The sequence below is a fragment of the Ctenopharyngodon idella genome, chromosome 15 (genome assembly GCF_019924925.1).
Source record: "Ctenopharyngodon idella isolate HZGC_01 chromosome 15, HZGC01, whole genome shotgun sequence".
NCBI classification, from domain to species: Eukaryota; Metazoa; Chordata; class Actinopteri; order Cypriniformes; family Xenocyprididae; genus Ctenopharyngodon; species Ctenopharyngodon idella.
The window spans coordinates 38335409-38361939 of NC_067234.1; the positions used below are offsets into that span (position 1 = coordinate 38335409).

At 37.6% G+C, this 26531-nt stretch overlaps 2 protein-coding genes across 7 annotated transcripts in view; both read left to right on the forward strand.

The window, feature by feature from the left end:
* Positions 1 to 9919, forward strand: part of LOC127495078 (eukaryotic translation initiation factor 4 gamma 1-like) — a 49815-nt gene extending 39896 nt beyond the window's left edge. For all 6 annotated transcript variants that reach the window (XM_051861487.1, XM_051861489.1, XM_051861490.1 and 3 more), the window contains 10 exons: positions 3549 to 3814; positions 4361 to 4482; positions 4577 to 4749; positions 4831 to 4956; positions 5117 to 5198; positions 6440 to 6538; positions 6647 to 6784; positions 8191 to 8272; positions 8456 to 8596; positions 8680 to 9919. In XM_051861487.1, the coding sequence (XP_051717447.1) occupies positions 3549 to 3814; positions 4361 to 4482; positions 4577 to 4749; positions 4831 to 4956; positions 5117 to 5198; positions 6440 to 6538; positions 6647 to 6784; positions 8191 to 8272; positions 8456 to 8596; positions 8680 to 8861 (1411 nt within the window). In that variant the 3' untranslated portion in view covers positions 8862 to 9919. The remainder of the gene's footprint in view (positions 1 to 3548; positions 3815 to 4360; positions 4483 to 4576; positions 4750 to 4830; positions 4957 to 5116; positions 5199 to 6439; positions 6539 to 6646; positions 6785 to 8190; positions 8273 to 8455; positions 8597 to 8679) is intronic.
* A 2708-nt stretch (positions 9920 to 12627) lies between these two features.
* Positions 12628 to 23891, forward strand: LOC127495080 (alkaline phosphatase-like). Its single transcript, XM_051861493.1, has 11 exons — positions 12628 to 12781; positions 15056 to 15172; positions 16448 to 16563; positions 16712 to 16886; positions 19387 to 19559; positions 19759 to 19899; positions 20556 to 20625; positions 21223 to 21357; positions 22816 to 23007; positions 23181 to 23297; positions 23371 to 23891. Exons 1-11 carry the CDS (start codon positions 12715 to 12717, stop codon positions 23679 to 23681), a joined length of 1614 nt encoding a protein of 537 aa, XP_051717453.1. The 5' UTR covers positions 12628 to 12714; the 3' UTR covers positions 23682 to 23891.
* The last annotated feature ends 2640 nt before the right edge of the window (positions 23892 to 26531 follow it).

Genomic DNA, 26531 nt, shown 5'->3' on the forward strand with positions numbered 1-26531 from the left:
TGAAAGAATTTCCCTTGAAACCCGTTTTCAGAAGTTTGCATTTTCAGGCTCCCAAAATGCCATTGTCATGTAAATGAACGGCCAAAACGCATAAAGCATTTCCAGTCTGAGTTGAATGCTGTCATGTGTAAACCCCCACAGAGGCGGATGTCGATATCTTTAGCTTGAAAGAAAGAGAAACAACATGTTTTTATTGAATGTACTGCAGTAAAAAATATGATATTATGCTTTGGAATGTAGTGAAGTAAAAGTTTCCCAAAATAGAAATACTCTGATATAGTACAGATACTTGAAAAATGTACTCAAGTACAAAAAACTTTGTTACTGTCCACCACTGGTCCTTGATACTTGTTAATTAGACATTTAAGTACAACGTAATATTAATTATCATGTACTTACTATAGGGTTAGGGTTTGGTTTAGGGTTAGTTGCATGTAATTATGCATGATTTACTGTCATTACTATAGCAAGTACATGTAACGTTTGACACTGTAAAATAAAATGTTATCAAGAAGTGTTTCTTGAGCAGCAAATCAGCATATTAGAATGATTTCTGAAGGATCATGTGACTGGAGTAATGAGTAATGACATGAAAATTGGTATCAAGCTATCCGTACTCTTTCAAGTCAAGTCACCTTTATATAACGCTTTAAACAAAATAAATTGTTTCTAAGCAGCTTTACAGTGATAACAGGAAAATGACTCGATGCAAACAGAGTTCATTTTGGCTGTACAGCAGCTCTAAATGTTTATTTGAAGTTAGTTCCGTGTTGATTCAGTTCTGTTGTGAAGATCATCAGTTATTAAATTAGTTCATTTCATCTATGAAGCTGTTCTGCAGAAAACAGTGACGTCATCACCATTTGTTCATTTCTCATCCAGTGGTGTCAGTGCAGTCAAATCAATAGTATTGTTGAATATTAAGTGTCCCCAACTATGCAAGCCAGAGGTGACAGTGGCAAAGAACCCAAAATCCTTCAGGAAACAGAATGGAGAAAAAAATCTTGGGAGAAACCAGGCTCAGTCAGGGGGCCAGTTCTCCTCTGGCCAACGAGCACGGTGTGATTATGATTCTGGCTGCATCACAAGTCAGAATCAGATTATGGATCTGTAGCATTCAAATATTTCATCCAGTTCCTTTTGCTTGAAGATCGAATTCATCACGCCAGTATGAAGACGAAGCTGGTCATAGGTCTGTGCGGAGGACCTGTCTGGTTCTTGTGGTCTTTGCTGAGGATCTGTGCCGAAGGCTGTCGTGTCGATGAGGTCTCCACAGGGGATTGTCTAGTTGACAGGATCTCTGCTGACATTCAGGGCTGCGTTGTGGTCGTGTCTAGAGGCAGGTCCACCATCTGATCTGGATACAGACCGGATACGGCGGACTACGGTAACCTCGGGATAAACAGAGAGACTAATATTAGCGTAGATGCCATTCCTCTTATGATGCAACAAATACTTGGGTGTTATGGGAAGTGTCCCTGGTTCTGGTTGACCTAATTTATGCAGCCTAACAATCCTTTAACGAATGTGAATTATAGAAATGTGATGGTGTTATGTGTATTCCAGGTTAAAGAGATGTGTTTTTAGTCTAGATTTAAACTGACAGAGTGTGTCTGCTTCCCGAACAATGATAGGAAGACTGCAGTTGATTTTGATATTCTAGGTATTATCAAATGGCCAGAATTTTGAGACCGCAATAGACGTGATGGACTATAATTCGTTAAGAGCTTGCTCCAATACTGGGGAGCTAAACCATTTAGTGCTTTGTAAGTAATTAGCAAGATTTTAAAATGTATGCAACGTTTAATAGGGAGCCAATGCAGTGTTCACAGAGCCAGACTAATATGGTCATACTGCAATTGTCATTGAGAGCATAATTTAGATATATTTTTGAGATGGAAAAATGCGGTTTTACAGATGCTAGAAATGTGGCTTTCAAATGAAAGATTGGTATCGAAGAGTTCCTAACTGCTCTTAACAGAGCAGCCATCAAGTGTTAGACAGTATTCTAGGTTATTACATGCAGAGGTTTTTGGTCCAATAATTAAAATCCCTGTTTTTTCAGAAGTAGCAAGAAATTACTCGTCATCCAATTTTTTTATATCAACTATGCATTCTGTTAATTTTGTGAATTGGTATGTTTTCGTCAGGGCGCAAAGAAATATAGAGCTGAGTATCATCAGCGTAACAGTGAAAACTAATGGCATTCTTCCTAATGATATCTCCCAAGGGTAGCATGTACAGAGTGAAAAGCAACGGTCCTAGTACTGAGCCTTGGGGTACTCCATACTGAACTTGTGATCGATATGACATCTCTTTATTTACTGCTACAAACTGATAACGGTCAGATAAGTATGATTTGAACCATGCCAATGCAATTCCACTAATGCCAACATAATTTTCGAGTCTATTTAAAAGAATGTTGTGGTTGATAGTATCAAATGCAGCAATAAGATCCAGTAATACTAATAGAGAAATACAGCCAAGATCCGATGATAGGAGCAAATCATTTGTAACTCTAATGAGAGCAGTCTCAGTACTATGGTACAGTCTAAATCCTGACTGGAAATCCTCACAGATACCATTTCTTTCTAAAAAGGAACATAGTTGTGAGGATACTGCCTTTTCTAGTATTTTTGACAGAAAAGGGAGATTTGAAATCGGTCTGTAACTAACTAGTTCTCTAGGATCAAGTTGAGTTTCTTAAATAAGAGGTTTAATAACATCTTAAAGATTTTTGATGTGTATCCTAATGACATTGATGAATTAAAATTAAGAAAAGGATCCATGATTTCTGGACGCATCTCTTTCAGTAGCTTAGTCTGTCTAACATACATGTTTTTTTATTTTGATGATTTAACAAGTTTAGACAATTCTTCCTCTCCTATAACAAAGAATGAGTGGAATTGTTCCTCAGGGGGTCTGTAGCACGATGTCTGATGCGATACTGTAGTAGACGGTTGTATGGTTTCTCTCTAATAGTATCAATCTTGCAAGTAATAACACTTTCCTTCCGCGAAATGCGAAAAACTTCTAGTTTTGTTTTCTTCCAGCTGCGCTCCCTTTTTTCGGGCTGCTTTCTTGAGGGTGCGAGTGTGCTCGTTATGCAATGGCATCAGACTATTTTCCTTAATCTTCTTCAAGTGCAAAAGAACAACTGTGTCTAATGTGCTGGAAAAGAGAGAGTCAATAGTTTCTGTCGCAACATTGAGTTCTTCTAAGCTCTCTGTTATGCCGAGGAGTAGTAACTGATCAGGAAGATTATTTATAAAGCAATCATTAGTGGTAGAAGGGATAGTTCTACCATATTTGTAACAGGGAGTTTGTTTTGCAGCCTTGGCTAAATGGAGTGTACACAAGACTAGATTATGATCTGAGATGTCATCGCTCTGAGTAATACTGAAAATATTACTTTAAATTACAGCAACATCTCCCCCTTTGCCTTTTAGACGAGGTTCATGTTTATAACAGTAATGGGGGTAGACTCATTTAAAGTATCTCAATTATATACTTCCATTTATGAGTTTATCCCTTTGTTTATGTCTCAGGAGTAGTTCCAGTCGGGAACGCAGTGATCGTTTCGATCGGCGCGATGAACGCATGGACCGGGGTGGTGACCGCTACGACCGTCGTGATGACCGCGGATCAGACCGGCTGGACCGGAATCGCCCCGCGGTTGGCAAGCGGAGTTTTAGCCGTGAAAAAGAAGAGAGGAGTCGAGAACGAGAACAGCGCCCCGCTGAAATGGTCCGGCGTGTTTCCAGCATGACGGACGAGCGCGAGAGAGAAAGAGAACGCGGCAGCCGCGAGAATGGTAAGATGAACTGGACATTATAGTTCTGCAAGTTAATATTATATATTATTATTAATATTAATATTGTTATATTATTACTAGTGATGCTGAAAAGAAATTTCAGCATATTCTATTATTTTAATGTTAATATATGTTTGAATAAATTTGTCATGAAAATATTATGAAAATAAAATTTAAAAAAATTCACAGCCACCATATAAATGTTTAATTGGAGTAGAAACATAATATCATTTAATAGTTGATAGAAATGTTAAGATGTTTATATAAAACTGTTTTTATTTGAGTGTTGATTATCAAATAAATTTGCTTTACTGATTATTAAAAACTTATTTTCAGTTTTGGTTTTCATCTAAATGAAAACATTAATTTGCAAAATTACAGTATTATTAGTTTCTATTATTGCAATATAATTGACTTGTTTCTGTTTTTATGTAAAGTAAAACGTCACATAAAAATGGATTACATTTAATGCAGATGGAACAAAACACATACTAATATGGATGAGATTTTTTAATAGGATTTGTTGTATGTATTTATTTTTTACAGTAAAGCGAGAAACTGTTCCCACTCCTCCACCTGCTTCCTCCAAACCGGCCCTGACAGAGGAGGAACTGGAGAAGAAATCGACTGCCATCATAGAGGAGTACCTGCACATCAATGACCTAAAGGTACATGCACTCAAACACCTCATGCCAATGTGTTTTGCTTTGTGTTGGCTGTTTTTAAAAACCTCACGCTGTTGTTCATCCTGCTGTCCTGAAGGAGGCACTGCAGTGTGTCAGTGAGCTGAACTGTGCGTCCCTGCTGTCCGTGTTCGTGCGGACAGGAATCGAGTCAACGCTGGAGCGCAGCGCTCTTGCTAGAGAGCACTTGGGTTTACTGTTTCACCAGCTGGTCAAAACACAAACACTATCTACACAACAATACTACAAAGGGTGAGAGATGTGTGCATAATATAATCTTTATAGCCAAATGAATTTAAATATATTATAATATAATCCAAATAATCGTGTCAGGCTGTTGGAGGTGTTGGAGGTTGCAGAAGATATGGCCATTGATATTCCTCATATCTGGCTGTACCTGGCTGAATTGATCTGCCCTATGCTGCTTGAGGGAGGAATTCCCATGGGGCCGCTCTTCAGGTGAGCCTGCAAACCGCTTTACACGATTTCCCTGATGATGAAGCCACACAATAATCAATAAACAAATAAAATTTCCAATAAGATGTAAGGTTTTAATCTGTTGGAGCTTGGAATGACCAAATGGTCCTGCTGACCTCTGACCCCTGCGCTGTATTTGTAGGGAGGTGTCTAAACCACTGGTGCCTCTTGGAAAAGCTGGAGTTTTGCTGGTGGAAATCCTCAACCTGGTCTGTAAAGGAATGGTAGGATGTTTGTATGAACTGATTAATTCACGTCCTGACATTTGGGCTGCATGATTCATTGAAATAAAACCGTAGAAGCGATATTGCTTAGTGATGGCTGCAATTGATTTAAATGATGATGATCCGCCGGTGTTTTCAGTGTCAGTAAATGCTACTCCACAGAATCTGATCTGAGCTTTGGTTGCTTGTAATGTGCATTTGAAAACACTGTGCAAAACCATCTCCTCAAATTTATAACTTAATGAGAAGCACTTTTAAAGAAAACAGAAGCTTCCCTGCAGTTTTCCACCAAAATTAAAGCTTGTTTTTTGTTTGAAAAATAATTCAAGACAGCCATAAATATAAGTTTTGTAATTTTACAGTGTAAAATATCTTAAATACTTATTTTTTTTATTTAAAAATGTAAATTACATTATCAATTTCATATTTTGTTTACTAAATTTGTTTAATAATAATCATGATAAAAATAATAAATATTGTTGTCAACAAAAGAGAAGCTTCTCTGGATTTCTCTAACAAAATTAAAGCATGATTAATTAACATTTGAAAATGAAATTAAGACAGACATGAATATTTGTATTGTAATTTCACAGTTGTACTGTAAAATATTATTATTATTATAATATTAATTTTCTTTAATACTCATTTTATTTGAAAGTTATTGAATTAGCAATATTGTTTTGTTTACTATTTGTTTAGTAATAATCATAATAAAAAGTAATACATGTATTATATTATTTTTACATTTTATTTATACATTTATTATTATAATATTGTCAGTATGGTTATTTTATAGTCATCCTCATATATATTCACACACGTTTTGACCAAATTGAGCAGCCCTACAAACAAGCACCACAAACCTGGAGTTTTTTATTTCTTTTTAAATCTCAATCACAATTCTTGTCAGAAAAATAATTAGATTTTATTCCCCAAATCATGCAGTCCTTCTTGAAACTTGCACGTCTCCCAAATTGCTTGCTCGTTCACAACAAAGTGAGCGACATTGAGTTGAGCTAATTCAAAATGCTAATGTAAATACCTATTGTACACTATAAAGTGCATTATGGGTACAAAAGAGTGAACTGCCCAGGGAAAACAATTCAAATTACCCAGCAACATGGTTTACACACCGCATAGTGCACTATATAGGGAATAGGAAGTGATTTCAGCAGTGATGTGCTACTTGTGTTCTGAATCAAGTTCTGAAAGTGTCTTTTCTGAACTGTTTCCTGTCTCAGAGTCATAAGAAGGTGGGAGCGATGTGGAGAGATGCGGGTCTTAGCTGGAAAGACTTCCTGCCTGAAGATGAGGACGTCAATAAGTTTGTCACCGAAAAGGTGAATGAAATGACTGCAATTGCAGCACTCTGAAATTATAGTTGATTCTTGTATAATGTTGCTCAACTACATGTTTAATAATCCGCTATATAATCTGTGTGTGTGTAGGGAGTGGAGTTCACTCTGGGTGAGGAGTGTGTCAGGAAGAGCAGTAAATCGTCTCTGAGTCCAGAAGACCTCACCAGAGAGCTGGAGCGACTCCTGCAGGAGAAAGCCGACAACCAGAGGATCTTTGACTGGGTGGAGGTGTGTGTGGTTTAAAGGATGTTCTGGATTCAGCACTACTGAAGCTGCCTCTGTGAAAATAACATGGAGTCTTCCAACCACTTTTTGCATTCACTTGAGAATTCACTTTTTTTTTCTTTTTTTTTGCAAGTGAACTCAAAGTTCCTAAAAGGAAAGCAACAGTTCTGGTAATGGGGAAAAAAATATGAGCTGGAAGGAAAAGTCATATTTCAATGCTTTTGCATTCTTCTTAGAAACTTTTGTGTTCTTCCGAGAAACCTTTGCGCTCTTCTGAGAAACTTTTTGTTCTTCCGGGAAACGTTTGCGTTTTTCTGAGAAACCTTTGCTTTCTTCTTAGATACTTTTGCATTCTTCCTAAAACTTTTGTGTTCTTCCGAGAAACTTTGTGTTCTTCCGAGAAACGTTTGCATTCTTCCGAGAAGCTTTTCGTTCTTCCAAGAAAGTTTGCGCTTATCCGAGAAACTTTTGCGTTCTTCCGAGAAACTTTTGCGTTCTTCCGAGAAACATTTGCTCTCTTCCATGAAGCTTTTCATTCTTCTAAGAAACATTTGCATTCTTCCGAGAAACGTTTGCGCTCTTCTGAGAAATGTTTGCACTCTTCTGAGAAATGTTTGCATTCTTCCAAGAAACGTTTGCGCTTATCCAAGAAACTTTTGCGCTTATCCAAGAAACTTTTGCGCTCTTCCGAGAAACTTTTGTGTTCTTCCAAAAACCTTTGCGCTTATCCAAGAAACTTTTGCGCTCTTCCGAGAAACGTTTGCGTTCTTCCGAGAAACTTTTGTGCTCTCCCGAGAAACTTTTGCGCTTTTACAGGAAGCCTTTCGTTCTTCCAAGAAACGTTTGCGCTCTTTTGAGAAACGTTTGCGCTCTCCCGAGAAACTTTTGCGCTCTTACAGGAAGCTTTTCGTTCTTCCAAGAAACATTTGCGTTCTTCCAAGAAATGTTGGAATTCTTCCTAGAAACTTTTGCAGTTTTCCAAGAAACTTTTTCGTTTTTCTGAGAAACTTTCCAGAGAGAGCACAGACCTTTTGTGAGCAAACGCAAAGTTTCTCAGTGGAACGCAAAAGTTCTGGTAATGGGGAAAATATGAGCTGGGAGGAAAAATCTTATTTCAGTCCTTTTGCTTTCACTAGCAAACATTTGCGAGCGAATGCAATGTTTCTCGGCAGAACGCAAATGTTTGTGAGCGAATGCAAAGTTTATTTTGGGAGTGCAAAAGTTTCTTAAGGGAACGCAAACTATTTGCAAGCGAATACAAAAACATTGAAATATTTTTTTCTTCCGTCTCCATGTAACTTTAGGAGCGGTATTTTACAACTACAAATATGATGGCACAACTCTGTTCTGTTCAGCTTTTTCAGCTGTGTTTGTCACCTCAATGACCTTTGACCTGTCCCTCTGTGCAGGCCAATCTGGACGAGCAGCAAACAACATCTAACATGTTTGTCCGAGCGCTGATGACCGCAGTCTGTCAGTCTGCCATCATCTGTGAGTCACTTTTCTTCTCCTTTCAAAATGACACTGGGAAATAACATAGGGTGGAGCTTGATTTTATACATCAGGATTTAATTGTGTACATTAAGCCATGTTTCCACTATCTCCAACATTTATAATAATGTCCGTGATGAATCATGTCATGTTGGAGTTAATTTTGTTTTCATCATTGTCAAGGTGAGAATCCATATAAAGTAGACACTAAAGAAATTACCCAGAGGGCCAAGCTGCTGCAGCGCTACATTAAAGATGAAGAGAAAGAGCTGCAGGCGCTGTATGCGTTGCAGGGTCTGATGGTACAAATGGAGCAGCCGCCAAGTAAGTGTGTTCGTATGCGAGTATGCAGCCAGATATGTCGCTTCTCCTCTTTATCAATTTTATCGGCCTCTTTCTCTCTGCAGATTTGCTGCGGATGTTCTTCGACGTGTTTTATGACGAGGACGTCATAAAAGAGGAGGGTTTTTACAGGTGGGAGTCCAGCAAAGACCCCGCCGAGCAGCAAGGCAAGGGCGTCGCCCTCAAATCCGTCACAGCCTTCTTTACCTGGCTGCGTGAAGCTGAGGACGAATCAGACAACAGCTAGGTCTTTGGCCCCACCCACTACAGAGATGGATTGATGTGGAGGGCAAGAAAAAAAAAAAACATAAAATATATTTGGAGATTGGAAAAAAACACTTGGGAGATTTTCAACATTTTTTGTTTTGTTTTGTCTTTTTTGTTTGCGCAAGAAAAATGCCGTTGAACTGAAACGAAATAAAGTGATATTGAAAAGTATTAGAGGATGACAAGCCTTATCTGCTCGCCGCAGTTTTAGCCGTTAGAATTGCTACTTCCTGTTTCTTGCTCCTGCTGCCATGGAGACGGACGTTGATGACATCACTTCATTGAATCGTTTGTTTATGACGTCACTCCCTGGTGACAGAAAGCTGCTCAGAGTTCTATTTTCCGTTTTGAATCCCTTTATATTTGTGATCTAGTTTTGCGTGGACCGGCTGATCGTGTGCGTGTTGCTGTAACGGAGGAGGATTGATTCGATTTGGGATTTGGTTTAGTTCTAGTGGAGTGATTTGAGCTCTTTTTTCTATGTTTTTTATGACAGAAAACCTAATTAAAAATGCAAATTGCATCACCCTGTTTCGGAGCTGCGGTTTTTCAGTTGTTTCGTTGCAGCTCTGGGCGATGAACTTGATAGAAACATTCAACTTTGACCTTTTTGCTGCTGCTGCTGCTGCTGCTGCTGGCCGCCGAGACGCTTCCGCCGGCCCGACCTGACCTGACGTGACATGCGGTTCATCACATCACACTTAATGGAGAAATCATTCAAACTTAAAAAAAAAAAATAATAAAAAATTTAAAAAAAAATATGAGGTGGGCAGAGACTTCAGGGTGATGAGGAGCTCTTGTGGATGTGCTCTTTGCACCTGTAGTGGACTTCACAAAATAAATCACTATTACGACTTGAAAATATATATAGAAATAAAAGTGTTTAAGAGGAGAAAACTACACAAAAAAAAAAAAAGCTGGAGAACGAGAGTACGAATACTACATGCCTTTCAGCTCCTTGGAGTGGAGATGCATTTCAGGAGCGCCCTGTAAATACATGTTTTCTTTTTGTTTTCGTTTTGTTTTGTTTTTTTTTTTTCAATAATAAAAATGCTAACTTTAATGCCATGTATTAATTTTTGGCTTTTGTTTTCATGTATTTAATTTTTTTTTTCCTTTGCGGTTTAACCACCCGGCTTGTACAATTATCCTCCTCCTAGTTATTGATTATAGTTTAATGAAATTATGTAAATATTTCTTTTCTTCTTTCTTTTTTTTTTTTGCGCTTTTTTTTTTTTTTTGCTTTAAATATTTAATTAAGAGAAATTAATGCCTCTTTTCACATTTGAAACTGGAAAAGATAATAAAGAACATTGCAATGAAAAAAAGGACAAAAGCGTGTCGATGTTCCTTTTCTTGAGGTTTATCTTGCTTGAAGTACGTTTATCATATGTGTTTGGAAAAATCTGCATCCGTTACAGTCACGAGTTTCATGGATGAATCTCATGGATTATTTCATACAGATGAGTTTTGCTTGTGCCTCATTTGTGTCTGAATGCAAATGATCACCAATAACGTTTAATCAATAATCAGCTCTGTTTCTATCTGTAAATGACTGATTTACAGCATTCAAATGCTAGTTTATCAGTGTGTGTGAAGTGTTTGAGAAGTTTTGTGCTCTTTCAGTTGGATTCTATATAGAGCTCTAGGGTTCTTCAGAATCAGAAAGAGATTTATTGTGTTTACACACACACAGAATTTGCTTTAGTGACAGAGGAAGCTTCCAGTACACAGACAACAACAGTACAAAGATAGTAAAAAATAAATAAATAAATAATAAAGATATGTGAAAAGACACGTATGTATATAAATAAATAACAAAATAGACTATAGACCATTTGTATGTACAGGTGTGCAATATACAGCAGAATAGATTGGAATTTACAGGGAGTGGAGTAAAAAGAGGCAGATTATTGTCAAATAAATTTAAGTGATAAAAGTGATATTGCACATATCTGCACTGTGCAATCTGCATATTGCACGGGTCGGGAATAACATTTAACTGTTCATGAGGTAAATTGCTTGGGGGAAGAAACTTTTTTTTGTGCCTGGCTGTACTGGTGCTCAGTGCTCTGTAGTGCCAGACGGACGGCAACAGTTCAAAGAGAAAGTGACATGGATGTGAGGAATCCAGAGTGATTTTCTGAGTTCATGGAGGGTGGGCAGGGGAGCACCAATAATCCTCTCAGCAATCCAAACCGTCCTCTGTAATCTTCTGAGATCTGATTTTGTAGCTTGTAGTTATGTAGTTATAAAAGTGCAGAGGACAGACTCAATAACTGTAGAGTAGAACTGCTTCAGCAGCTCCTGTGGCTGGTTGAACTTCTTCAGTGAAGGAATTTCAACCTCTGCTGGGCCTTTTTCACAGTGGAGTCAGTGATTTTTCCCACTTCAGGTTCTGAGAGATGGTGTCCAGGAACCTGAATGACTCCACTGCTGCCACAGTGATGTTCATGATGCTGATTGGGAATAATGCTGAGTTCAGCTCCAGGTTGTTATAACTGCACCAGACAGCCAGCTCTTTAACCTCCTGTCTGTAGGCAGACTCGTCACCGTCCTGGATGAGGCTGATGACCGTGGTGTTGTCCGCAAACTTCAGGAGCTCGACAGAGGGGTCTTTTCTGGTGTAGTTGTTGATGTAGAGGAAGAAGAGTATAGTGGGGAGAACACACCCCTGGGAGGCGCCAGTGCCGATTGTATAGTTGTTGTAGTAGAGTGTTGTTGCCGTCATTTTACGCCGGACTGCTTCACAAACGAGGGTCAATTCAACACCAGATTTGCACAAAAGATTAACATGACGGCACATGCTAGTGGATGAGTTGAATCAACTCCACAGCAACTACATAAATTTATCCACTAACAATTCAGAAATGTCCAGTTTCATCCTAAAAGTTGTAACTTCTTCCTGAGTCTCTCCATCAGTGTCGACTCCGGTTTGAACAATGTAAGGCTGAACACCGTTACTGACAATCCTCATTTTGTCTGCGTGAGATTCTCCAGCTTTGTTGTTGTTGAGCAACCGAAGCGTGAGCTGTTAAAGCTCCGCCCTCTTCTGGAAAGTGGCAGCTCATTTGCATTTAAAGGGACACACACAAAAACGGTGTGTTTTTGCTCACACCTAAATAGAGGCAAATTTGACAAGCTATAATAAATGATCTGTGGGGTATTTTGAGCTGAAACTTCACAGACACATTCTGGAGACACCAGAGACTTATATTACATCTTGTAAACGGGGCATGATAGATCCCCTTTAATGTTCTATGTAGAGCCTATTCTTCTAAGAGTGTGGTTTAGAGCACTGAAAATAATCGTGTAAATATTTTTTATTCAGTCTTTTAAAAGGCTCTCTTTGAGGAAGTGTAGCACTATTTCTTGTTTTATAAAGGCTGAGGCTTTTACACAAGATTGTGTTGTGATTCGATGCACATCAGTTTATACTTTGTTCTTTGTCGTCTGTGAGATATGGTCAGTAACTTTGTGTGTTATCTGCATTATATAAGTGAACCTCTCATCTGTCTGATGTTAATCTGTTGGTTTTTATCTTCGTTTATGGCTCTTGTTTCATAAATGCTCATAAATCTCTTCATATCAGTCACTAATAATCACTAATAAATCTGGCACTGTTGAGTTATTCATGCACTTTACATTTACAGTCACTCATGAGTGCGTCTGTCAGTCGTTTACAGGTTCTCTGTGTCCATGAACTCTTGACTTGTTTGTGATCTGATTGGTGGAGATGGTGTTTGCATCACAGAAGGGTCAGAGGTCGCATGTCTGAACTAATTAATGCAGTTTCTGTAAGTGTTTCCTGATTGTCCAGCTGCCGTCTCATCATGTTTGGTGTCCGTGTGTCCGTCCTCTGCTATCTGCTGGCTTTGGTGTCCATGACCTCTGGGACAGGTACGATTCGCTTCTGCCTCTCTTTTCATTAGTATTTATATTTTTTTCATCTGGGGTTTTTAGACATGTTTTTGTACAGACCGTGCTAGTGCCTTCATATGTTTGAATACCGAATTCTTTCATTCATTAAGGATGCATTAAATTGATCAAAAGTGACCGCAAAGACATTTATAATGTTACAAAAGGTTTCTATTTCAAATAAATCCTGCTCTTTTGAACTTTCTATTCAAAGAATCCTGAAAAATAAAATGTGTATCAGTTTCCACAAAAATATGAAGCAGAACAACTGTTTTTGGTCATACTGTAGCTGTACTGTGTCATAATATTCAGACAGACCGCAAGAGAGAGAGAGACGAGTAGTTGTGTAACCATCTCCAGTTTGAGCTGCGGGGTGTGTGTGTGTGTGTGTGTGTGAGCACTTTTCATCTGAAGAGTGTGTGTAGGTTTGAGTTTTGCTGTTTTCCTAATCAATGCCCGCGGCTCACTGCCTACAAAGTGAATTAGATCCACTCCAGTCCACATTCAAGAGGATCCACTCCACATCAAAGTCATTTAGAGTCGTTCTGAAGGGTTCCTGCGCTTCTGTCTTCAGACAGCTGCTGTCTTTGATTCTCTGGGCTCGTTTTCCCACAAGAAACATCTGAGAAGCAGCAAGTTTTTGTCCATTTGATCTCTCACTGCTGTCTGGGAGAAATTATCGAGAAAATTATCTTTCCTTTTGCTTATGAGAACAAACCGCAGAACAAAACAACAAAGCCAACATGTGTAAAGACACGTATGTGATGTACTGTATGTATGAATTATTCTGTGGTCCTCGTAAACCCTACGTTAAGAGGACAGAATGTCCCAACAAAGATGCCAATATCCAAAAATCCTTGTCCTTGTAGGGACATTTTTTGGTCCCCATGAAGAAAACAGCTTAAAAATCATTTTAAATTATGGGGTTTTTTTTGTTTTGTTTTTGAAAAAGTAAAAATGTAGAAAGTTTTCTGTGATGGGTAGGTTTAGGGTTAGGATTAGAGGATAGAATATATAATGTGTACAACATAAAAATCATTGTCTACGGAAAGTCCCCATAAAACATTGCAACCCAATGTGTGTGTGTCAGTTTTTTCCCCTGTGGTTGCAGTAGATGCTGTAGATTATATAATGATGACACAACATCTGAAGCTTTACAGGTGATATTCATGCATTAATTCGTTCATTCGTGCATTCATTCATGCGTGAAATAAAACATATTCCATCTTTTCATCTTAAAAATAAACATTCCAAGTAGAACCAGAAAGGGTTTTATAGCCGATGATGTCACTGGAGTTAGTCAACCTGAAATTGTATTTCCGACCTATTTTACCTCTATAATAAGCAAAACGAAATTTGTTTCAGAGCAGTGTTATTTTAGTGTTATTAATATACTATTATAGTATTTATTCAAATTTTGGATCCGCTTTTATTTTTATATTTTAATTTTGGTTTAAGTGTTAGTGATTTTGACAAATGCTTTTGTCATTTTTTTAATAAAAAAAAAAAAAAGATATATTTTAAACATAAAATGGTTGATAAATTTGTGTTTGCTTGGGTGAATTAATACACCACGTCATTTTAGATAAAATCATCTGCTAAAGGCATAAGCATAACATATTTCTATATAGCTTTAATTTATTTCCATTTTAGTAATTTTAGTACTTCAACATATTTCAGATAGCTGCCAAAGCAACATTTCTTCTTTTTGTATACGTTTTTTTTTTTTTTTTTTTTTTTTTTTTTTTTTTATACATTTTATTATATTTTACTTTAAGTTCCACAAAGAATTTTTATCCTTTATTTCTTTAGAAAACCATCATTTGGTTCCATGAATAACCTTTAATATCCATGAAACCTTTCCATTGCACAAAAGATTATTATAATATTATACATGGTAAAAAAAAATAATAATAATAATAAAAAATGGTTCTATTAAGTTACTTTTAAGGTTTTTCTATGACATCACTGTGGAAAGTCCTTTTGGTTCTTCCTGACACCTTTTTTAAGCGTATATCTGGTGTTTTAAAGAACCCAAAACCAAAATACTGATCTGAAGAACCTAGACTGAAACATCAAGAACTTCTTTTAATCTCCCAAAATCCATAAAGCAACTGAATGATGAGAACCTGAGAACCGCTGAAGAACCTGTATCTGTAAGAGTAATGCAAAAGAGAGAACGTTTATTTTGGTAATTGTGTTTTTATGTTCACGTCTTGTGTGAAACCGTGTAACGTTTGAATGTCCTTCTCTAAGCTGAAGAGGAGAACCCAGAGTTCTGGAGGAGTTCGGCTCAGAACACGCTGCGTTCAGCTCTGGGCAGGACACTCAACACTAATGTGGCCAAAAACATTGTGCTGTTTCTGGGAGACGGTAAGAGTGATTTATGACATTCAACAAAGTGTTAAGACGTTTTATTAAAACAAGACACATACATGTGAATAATGTACAGTAAGATCTCATCATACTTCACCAGTTTCTTCATCACAGTACATTAAGACAATTGTGTTGTATTACAAGTTTTCTGAAATTTGAGTTAAATATGCAAATGATGCTTTTTTTTAAAAAATAAATAAATAAATAGGCACTAATTTACATACATTTCCAGAACAGAAATCTGATCATTGGATAAAGCCAATTTCTTTCAATTCAATTTGTTTTCGTTTTGTTGATATATTAGAGTTAAAAGTTTTTACTGAGGGGATTTTGGATATTTTTATCACTCCATAAATTAAAAAAATTGTTTTAATAGTTTTATTTTAATGATTATTTTTATATTATTTGTGAATTTTAGTTTTTTATTAATATTTTTCAAAAGCCAGAAGAAGAAAAAAACATTTTCACGTTTTAAGAATAAAATGTTAAATATAAACCCTCTGTAAAAACATCAGATAATAGATAGGAATTTAGTTTAAAACATATTTTTATTTAGATTTAATTGATTTTATTTCAGTTTTAGTTTATTTCCAGTTAGTAATTAATTTTAGTGCTTCAACTTGAGCTGATTTCAGTTATTTTCCAAGGCAACATTTCTCATTTTTGTTTAGTTTAAGTTTTTCATCTGATATTTATTTTTATTTTATGTCAGCTTTATTTCAAATAAAACATGTTTTAATAGTATTAGTTGATTATTTTGGTATCATTTATTTACTATTATAGTTTATAGTCATATTTTTCAACAGGCAGAAGAAAAAATACATGTTCACCATGTTTTTAGAAATTAAACGGTAAATATATATCAGGTGAATGTTATATGAACAAACCCCTCAGTAAAAACCATCAGAATATAGATGGGAATAAAACTGTAAATTTTGGTGTATGTAAGTGCTGCTGAAGTGGAGAAAAAACTTTTTAAAGATGTGTATTGAAATTGAAATTTACAGATGCAAATAGATAAAGTGCAGTAAAAACTTAAAAGTGTATTTTGGACTTTCCACTAGTCTAAATGTTATGCAGAAGAAAATAAATCAAAATCTCCAAACTGACCAGTGCATGAAAAAACAGTGGTTTTGCCTTAAAGCTCAGCACACTGTCCCGACCAATCAAAATCAGCCAATCAGATCAGGCCATTTCAGGTTTTGGTGTGCAACAAGCAGCTGATAGTCCGTGAGTGTCCTGTGGATCTGATGGAGTGTGTGTTTTGGACAGGTATGGGTGTGACCACCATCACGGCCGCCCGCATCCTAAAGGGTCAGTTACAGAAGCGCTCGGGAGAGGAGACCGTCATGAATATGGACACGTTCCCATATGTGGGTCTTGCTAAGGTAACACTGTCTTCACACAGGCTTCCTTAAACCTATCATTGGTCAGTCAGATAGTCCCGTGTTATTTCAATTAAGAACTTTTTTTAATAGTTTGTCTTAATGATAATAACTCTGCATCAATCGGCTCATAGTGCTTGTTTGTTTGTAGGTTTATTCAGTGGATTTTCAGATTCCTGACAGTGCAGCGACGGCTACAGCGTATCTGTGTGGAGTCAAAACCAACCTGAACACTGTCGGCTTGAGCGCAGCCGCTCGTAGCGGTGTGTGTCGCTCGCAGAAGGGCAACGAGGTCACGTCCATCCTCAAATGGGCTAAAGACGCAGGTACAGAAACACAGGATTTCAGTCTTAAAAAAAGCAGACTGTCACTTAAACCCAAAGGTTTCGGAAAGATTAAGCAGCCAGCATTCTCACTTTATTCCTTCTGCACGCAATGACTTATCTGAGTGTGTTTCAGGTGTGAGTTTATCTTCTCTCTTTCAAAATATTATCTTCTATCTTTGTTATTCAAGCCATAAACAGAGCAGTGCTGACACAAACTGTGTGTGTGTGTGTGTGTGTGTGTGTGTGTGTGTGTTTTCAAACAGTAAATATTTTATATTACTGTTTGTGAGTTGATGTAAAGCTAACAATTAATTAAACCACAAAATTTACAATTGAAATTTTAAAATCAAAATAATCCAATTAAAACAAAAGTAGATTAAATATTGTGTTCTTAAAATAACATTTAAAGAATGTTCATATAGCATTATTAATAACTGAATTGAGCTGAACAAGGACATTATTATGAATGACCTGCCATTTTATAAAACAGGACATTTTAACATTTTAGAAACATTGCAAATCACTGTTCCCACAACGTTTTTAGAACATAAATGTAATAGCTGAGGAGAACCGTGAACATGCAAATGTGTTGTTAAATTATTGACATATTAACTTAAAATCCTCAATTAAATATTTTAGCTCAAATGGGTTCGGCTGGCAAAACAGTTTGAGAATCCCTGCTTGATGATATTATCAGCAGAGAGAGTGTTTTTGGTCATATTTCCTGTGTCTCGTCCTCCTGTAAGTGTGTCATTTTGCAGTTGAAGCGTCTCTTTCCATCTGAAAATGCTTCAAAAATGAAGCTCATCAATCATCCATTAAATCTAGCCTGCTAAATTAATTCATTTATCTTCTTTCTCATTTCATTCATGATCACACTGAATAATTCAAGATTTTAAAAATAAATTTCATTCATCGTTGGCTGGTTTTCATGATGGACGCTGTTACAAAATGCTTTAATAATCTACATATCAGATAATTACTAGCAGTCAGTTGCAACAAAGAAAAAACTGAGTGATTATTCAGGTTTTAATTTTAGTCTAATAATTTAGACAATACTTAATATTTAATTTTAATTTAATCTAGCGCTTTGGGTATGAGAAAATTATAATTCATTCTTATTATTAGACTAATTTCAGCCTTTTTTTTTTTTTTAAATTCTGTACCTATTGCATTCGTTAGCATTCTTATTATTCTTCATTCTTCAACGTCTTCTTCCACACAAGTCAATTGCTGCCCATAGAACTGTTTGTGGGAAAATGGTGAAAATTGGCACACAGATAGAGGATCATCTGAACATTAACCACAGCAAATTTGGAGTCTTTAACTCAATCCCTCTAGCGCCACCAACTGTCCAAATTTGCACTCATGTTTAGGCTAATAACTTTTTTCCTCTGATTCCTTGGCTCAAGATGACTCATTTCACATTTATTTCCATTATTTATTTCTTTGACAAAGAGCACTTCAAAATGGATGCGAGGCTATATCTCCACAAAGCTTTAGTGTATTGTGACACATCTTGGTATGTTATCACAAGCGTGACCTGAGGCTACATGCAGCGCTTCGGCACAGCACCATCAACTGGTCAGAAGATATGAAAAATGAATATTTTTGCTCATAACTTCTGAACAGTTTACCCAAAAATCATAAAACGTTTGATTTAGTGCTGTATACCTAGTCGAATGATACCCAATTTTGCAGTGTCAACCATTTTGGGCATCAACCATTTTGAATTTTATTAATAAAAAAATGCTGTTTTTACAAATGCAGTGTATTGTTACGAATTAGTGATGGCCATCAGCACCATGTCCTAAAGTTACTCAAAGATTTGGAACATAATGATATTTTAAAAGTTGCTAATATTCTAATGAAACTTGATAGATTTCTTGAGTCATAGCTAGAACAATGATACCAATTATGCCATATTTGGTCAAATTCGCTGTCCGCCATTTTGAATTTCTTTGAAAACCTACTTTTTCAAACTCCTAGACCATTTGTCCGATTTTCACCAAACGTGGCTCAGATCATCTTCAAACCATTCCAATTAAAAGCTTTTTGATTGGCCAAACTGTTCTCGAATAATGCATCAACAAACTTTATGGCATGATACCAAGCTTATTCTGAGGCTGTAACTCTGCAACACTTTGACACTTGGTACGTATCAATTTGGTAAGAGTGCCACCTATTGGTAAAAAGTAAGCAATTAAATCGTATTACTAGTGATTGTATTTATGATTTCTCAGCCTTTTTGCCTAAAAAAAAAAAAAATTCTAAAACTGTCTCTAAGTACTCATTGCAGTTGCTCTGAAGCTCCCAGCCATGCTTGCATAACTCATCATGCCTTTTTTCATGTTTGGCCCCTTGATTGCTGCTTGCAGCTATATTTATCATTATAGTTATCGTCGTTGGTGAGAATGGGCCTTAAATCTGAGCGCTGCTGAGCTCAGGGCAGCTCAATATGTGTTTGTGTCTAAGTAATGTTTTTTGGGTGTCTCTTAAGGGAAGTCTGTGGGCATAGTGACAACAACACGCGTTCAACACGCCACGCCTGCTGCTACATACGCTCACAGCGTCAGCCGCACGTGGTACAGCGACGCCGACCTGCCGGCTTCTGCCGTCACCGAAGGCTGCATGGATATCGCCTCACAGCTGCTCCGAAACACAGACATAGACGTGAGTGTGTGATAGAGATGTCTGACCCTAGGTGAATTCACGCCATGTCATAATTACCGTAATTACAAGATTCCAACTTGTAAAAAGTGTTTGTAATTGTATATCTGATCGGATCACCTGTAAACAGAGCCTGTATCATTTGCACTCAGTCTGTTTACATGATAAAAACCCCCGAGCAAACAGATGACTCTGTGTGCAGGTGATCATCGGAGGAGGTCGGAAGTACATGACACCTAAAGGGTTTCCCGATCCGGAGTATCCCGAAGACCTGAGCGCACAGGGACAGAGAAAAGACAACAGAAACCTCATCGATGAGTGGCTGAGCATGAAGGAGGGAAAGGTAAAGAGAGAGAGAGAGAGAAGCATGTGAAGTATTTCCAGGAGAAACATGAAATTTAGCAAGAGACAAACACAGAAGGCAGGACTTGATTGGAAGGATTTCAGAAGTGGAGAAAAATGCTGCATTCTGATAAAGGATTTTCCGAGTCATCTGCGACACAACACGCGACAATAATTTGATTTCATGTCAACTTTAAAGAATACAGAAAACATATTCCAGCATCATCTTCACATATCTTGTGGCCAAATACTTTAGATATACAAAGACAGTGCACTCATATTACTTTGAATGGGAGAAAGTGCAATGTGCAAAATGGTGGAATAAGTCCTGCCTTCTAAATAAAAGAACCAATCACCAATTGGTGAAGTCATCACATGTTCTGAGATGCACATGCACTGGTCCAGAGTGAAAAAAGGCAGTTTTATTGTCATGATTTGAGCATTTAGAAACAAAATTTATGGGACAGTTATTGTCAGACATCAGTCAATTTAATCATAAACTTGGTGAACAGCTTTGGAGAATTTGATGTTTCCCCATTCAGAGAGAGAGGAGCTGCACTTGCACGACTGAAATAGTTGCCCAAGAGGCGTTTCAAAGATGGCCGCTGAGTGAAATGACTTGCCTTAAAGGGACTTTGCCTTGATGTGTTTGTGCAGGTTGCGAGATACGTGTGGAATAAAACGGACTTTGACGCCGTGGACCCTGAGAAGACTGATTATCTGATGGGTACGAGAACTTCATTCACACCAGATGCATGATCTCAAAGGGTTTGAGTTTCTGAACCAGAGGAACTGAGCTCATGAGCTTTATATCAGTCTAATTGTACTATTATTATATGCTATTTTAGATTCTAATATTTTGAATCTTTTTTGTATTTTTTATGTGCTTTTGTCATTTTGATTAGCTTTTTAATCTTTATTTAGATTGTTTTCCATTTAATATGTATTTTTATTTTTAATGCAGCAAACTTTTGAACGGTAGTGTATTTCCAGGAGCAAAAAGATATTTAGTGAGAAAGAAACATATGATTTGATTTTGATCAGTAACTGACTGAAAACTTTTACATTTTCATAAGGAATTATAACATTTCATTTAGTTCCTTTAGTTAGTTTTCAACTAATATTTATTTTATTTATTTATATTTTTAATATTTAATACATTTATTTATTTTATTTCAGCTTTATTTAAATTAAAATAACCCTAATTATAAAAAATGAATAATAACAATAAGTCTACTTCATATTGCCATGAGTTTCACGGCCTTGATTAAGATCCATAAAAAATGTGAATGTAAAATAGGAAATGTTCCCTCTCTCTCTCTAGCCCTCTTTGAGCCTGGTGATCTGAGGTTTGATGCGGAGAGAGACCACAGCATGGATCCATCCATCTCAGAGACCACAGAGAAAGCCATTCAGATCCTGAAGAAAAATCCCAAAGGATTCTTCCTGCTGGTAGAAGGTAATCAATTGACAATCAACCAATCCATCAAACAAATAACAAATCAACCAAAAAACAACCCAATCATCCATCCATATCCATTCATCCATCCATCCATATCCCTCCATCCATATCCATTCATCCATCCATCCATATCCATCCATTCATCCATATCCATCCATCCATTCATCCATCCATCCATATCCCTCCATCCATATCCATTCATCCATCCATCCATATCCATCCATTCATCCATATCCATCCATCCATTCATCCATCCGTATCCATCCATCCATCCATTCATCCATCCATCCATATCCATCCATTCATCCATCCATATCCATCCATCCATCCATTCATCCATCCATATCCCTCCATTCATCCATCCATCCATATCCATTTATCCATTCATCCATCCATCCATATCTGTTCATCCATCCATATCCGTCCATTCATCCATCCATCCATATCCATTCATCCATCCATATCCGTCCATTCATCCATCCATCCATATCCATTCATCCATCCATATCCCTCCCTCCATCCATCCATCCATCTTCATCCATTTATATCCATTCATCCATCTATCCATCCATCCATCCATCCATCTATATCCATTCATCCATTTATCCATCCATATTCATCTATCCATCCATATTCATCCATCCATTCATATTCATCCATCCGTATCCAACCATCCATATACATTCATCCATTCATCCATCCATCCATCCATCCATCCATCCATCCATCCGTATTCATCCATCCACCCATATCCATCCATCCAACAATCCATCATCTATCCATCCGCCCATCCATCCCTCCATCCATATTCATCCATCTATCCATCCATCCATATTCATCCATCATCCATAAATATTCAACCATCCATCATCCATATTCATCCATCCATCCATCCATCCATATTCACTCATCCATCTGTATTCATCCTCCATCTGTATTCATCCATCCATCCGTATTCATCCACATATATCCATCCATCATCCATCGATATTCATTCATCAATCCATCCATATTCATCCATCCACCCATATCCATCCATCCATCCATCCATCAATCCATCATCTATCCATCCACCCATCCATCCATCGATATTCATTCATCCATCCATCCGTATTCATCCACCTATATCCAACCACCCATCCATCCATCGATATTCATTCATCCATCCATCCGTATTCATCCATCCACCCATATCCATCCATCCATCCATCCATCAATCCATCATCTATCCATCTGCCCATCCATTCCTCCATCCATTATTCTATCCATCCCTCCATCCATCCATATATATCATCCATATTCATCCATCTATCCATCCATCTATATTCATCCATCCATCCATCATCCATATTCATTCATCCATCCGTATTCATCCAACCATATTCATCCGTCCAACCAATCTATCCATCCATCCATCCATATTCATCCATCCATGGTGTTCGTGTTCTTTCACAGGTGGCCGTATTGATCAGGGACACCACGATGGTCGCGCCTCCATGGCGCTGCATGAGGCGGTTGCCTTTGACGAAGCTGTAGCCCGCGGACTGGAGCTGACCAATGAGGAAGAGACTTTGACAGTCGTCACGGCTGACCACTCCCACGCATTCTCCTTTAACGGCTACCCGTTCAGAGGGAACAGCATTCTGGGTATGTTTCTATTCATGTGTGCATCTGAGATTTATCATTATTAGGGGCGTTTTTATACAGAAAATATTTGTTGTGAGCATATAAACTATTTATAAAAACTATAATAGTATCTCAGTGACTGACCTAATCATTCTAATAATCCTCACTTGTCTATCATCTCTGTTGTTTCTCAGGTAAATCTCCAATCTTTGCCTCTGACTTTTTACCCTACACAACTCTGATGTACGGAAACGGACCGGGACACAAAATCGTCAACAACAAGCGTCCAGACATCCGCAACGTCGACACCGGTAAGAAAATCAGCACTTGGCTCACTGAAAACACCAATGTTCTGTGAGTGTTTATTCTGGTTCTCTCTCTCAGCCGATAAGGATTACGTTCAGCAGTCGGCCGTCCCGCTGGAGTCTGAGACCCACGGAGGGGAGGATGTGGCGCTGTTTGCCCGTGGCCCCATGGCTCATCTCTTCCAGGGTGTTTATGAGCAGAACTACATCGCACATGCCATGGCTTACACGGCCTGCGTCGGTGCCAATCAGCAACACTGCGGTGTGACTGCTCAGGCTCATAAGATGAGCTACACAACTATTCACCAGGGGAGCTCCGCCCCCGACATGCCCCTCTGCGCCATAACGACGGTGATGCTGAGCGCATTGATGAGTGTTTTACTGCACTGAGAGAGAGACAGCAGCAGATATTCACCAATCAATCATAATTTGAGAATTTGAAATAAACCCTTAAAGTGATCATGAACTGCATTGTTTTATTTTTTATAATGTTTCCTGGGGTGCACTTATAATATTAGTATGTATTTTACATCAAAAATTGTCATAATTTAGAAATAAAAGGCATTATTCCTACCCTGATTTTAGCCCTCTTATTTGAACAATCTGTTTTAAGGGGCGTGTCTGCTGTAAGACTTCAGTGTAAACGCCCACTGCTGTGATTGGCTAACATCTTTGCATATGAAATAGCTAAGTATTGCTCTCTCGAAAACTTTTAGTACTTTTTACTATTACAGCCCTCAAGGTTAACTAATCGTGAAAAGTGTTGATTATATTTAGATCGTGGCATGAAAGGTTGCAGTGATGAACATTGTAGCCGATCACAGACATGTTGTTGAGTGCATGAAAGCAGTGATCTCATCATCGCAACTCAATTTCTGCACACTAACAAATGCTTTCATCGTAACTAAGAGATTCGTTGAATAAAACGGGAGTTTTGGTGTGAGTCCAGAATTCAGTCACATAAACTTGCGCTGTTTGATTGACAGCTCCAGCGATTGCAAAGGGAGCGTTCTTTGATCGCTTTCTTTATATTATTTAATTTAACTGATAATTTTCATCCTACTAAGAGAAACAACATGAAGTTGAGCGTTTAGTCATGGGTTTGATTTATTTACACACAAAGAACATCTGACTGTACATGAATCATTAATATCAGATCAGACATTAGAATTAACAGTTACATGTTGTTGCATTACTGTCGAGTCCATATCGTGAAAGTCTGTTTGCAAAGCCTACGCCAAAATGTGATTGATTTACCAAAGAATCCACAGTGAAATCACGAATACATACAGGTGCTGGTCATATAATTAGAATATCGTGAAAAAGTTCATTTTTTTATTGTAAATCATTTTAAAAAATGAAACTTTCATATATTCTAGATTCCCTACATGTAAAGTAAAATATTTCAAAAGTTTTTTTTTTTTAAATTTGTTGATTAGAGCGTACAGCTCATGAAAGTCCAAAATCCAGTATCTCAAAATATTAGAATATTTACATTTGAGTTTCATTAAATGACCATCCCTACAGTATAAATTCCGGGTATCTTTTGTTCTTTGAAACCACACTAATGGGGAAGACTGCTGACTTGGCAATGGTCCAGGAGACCATCATTGACACCCTCCACAAAGAGAGTAAGTCACAGAAGGTCATTACTGAATGGGGTGGCTGTTTACAGAGTGTATATCAAAGCATATTAAATGCAAAGTTGACTGGAAGGAAGAAATTGGGTAGGCAAAGGTGCACAAGCAACAGGGATGACCGCAAGCTTGAGAATACTGTCAAGTAAAGCCCATTCAAACACTTGGGAGAGCTTCACAATGAGTAGAATGAAGCCGGAGTCAGCACATCAAGAGTCACCACACTCAGACATCTTCAGGAAAAGGACTACCAAGCCACTTCTGAACCAGAGACAACGTCAGAAGCATCTTACCTGGGCTAAGGAGAAAAAGAACTGGACAGTGAACAGTGGTCGAAAGTCCTCTTTTCAGATAAAAGTAAATTTTGCATTTCATGTTGAAATCATGGTCCCAGAGTATGAAGGAAGACTGGAGAGGCACAGAATCCAAGCTGCTTGAAGCCTAGTGTGAAGTTTCTGAAGTCAGTAATGATTTGGGGGGGCCGTGACGTCTGCTGGTGTTGGTCCATTGTGTTTTATCAAGTGCAGAGTCAATGCAGCCATCTTCCAGGAGATTTTGGAGCACTTTATGCTTCCATCTGCTGACAAGCTTTATGGAGATGCTGATTTCCTTTTCCAGCAGGACTTTAGCACCTGCCCACAGTGCAAAAACCACTTCCAAGTGGTTTGCTGAGCATGATATTACTGTGCTTTATTGGCCAGCCAATATGCCTGACCTGAATCTATGGGATATTTTCAAGAGAAAGATGAGAAACAGTCGATCCAACAATATACAGATGATCTGAAGGCTCAATAGTGCCTCAGCAGTGCCACAGGCTGATCACTTCCATGCCACACTTCACTGATGCTGTAATTTGTGCTAGGAGCAAGTCATTTGCTGTAATATGTCCTGCTGATCAAGTATTGAGTGCACAAAAGAACATACTTTAAAGAACTTGAACTTTTCTGTTTTGCAAATCCATTTTTTGATTGATCTTAGGAAATATTCTAATATTTTGAAATACTGGATTTTGGACTTTCATGAGCTGTACGCTCTAATCATCAAAATTTAAAAAAAAAACTTTTGAAATGTTTTACTTTACATGTAGGGAATCTAGAATATATGAAAGTTTCATTTTTAAAAATAATTTATAATAAAAAAATGAACTTTTTGATGATATACTAATTATATGACCAGCACCTGTATACTGTAAATAAAGCTCAACTGAGACATTCACATTGTTGGAAATAAATAACCATATTCCTAGCATTAGGATCCTTTGAAAGGTAATGTTATTTTAGTCCTGTATCGCTCTTCTCTCCTCCTCATCTCACGAACACACCAGTGGGCGGGGCTAACATTGCAATAATGGAAGTAGGTGTTGATTTCTTCTGTGGAGGCGGGGATTCACCTATAGGACGACAAGTCGTTCGCAGGGCCTGGTGTCAATAAAAGCTTTTATTAGACTAACAAGTTTTCAGTTTTGAAACTTACAGGATATTCTTATAGTACGATGACCTCTTATATATATATCAAAAGCTCAAGGAAAAGTTGATTTCTCAATTCACTCGGCAAGACACTACAGGCAAAAACTTATTTTCTTATGCACTGGTCAGTTTTGAGC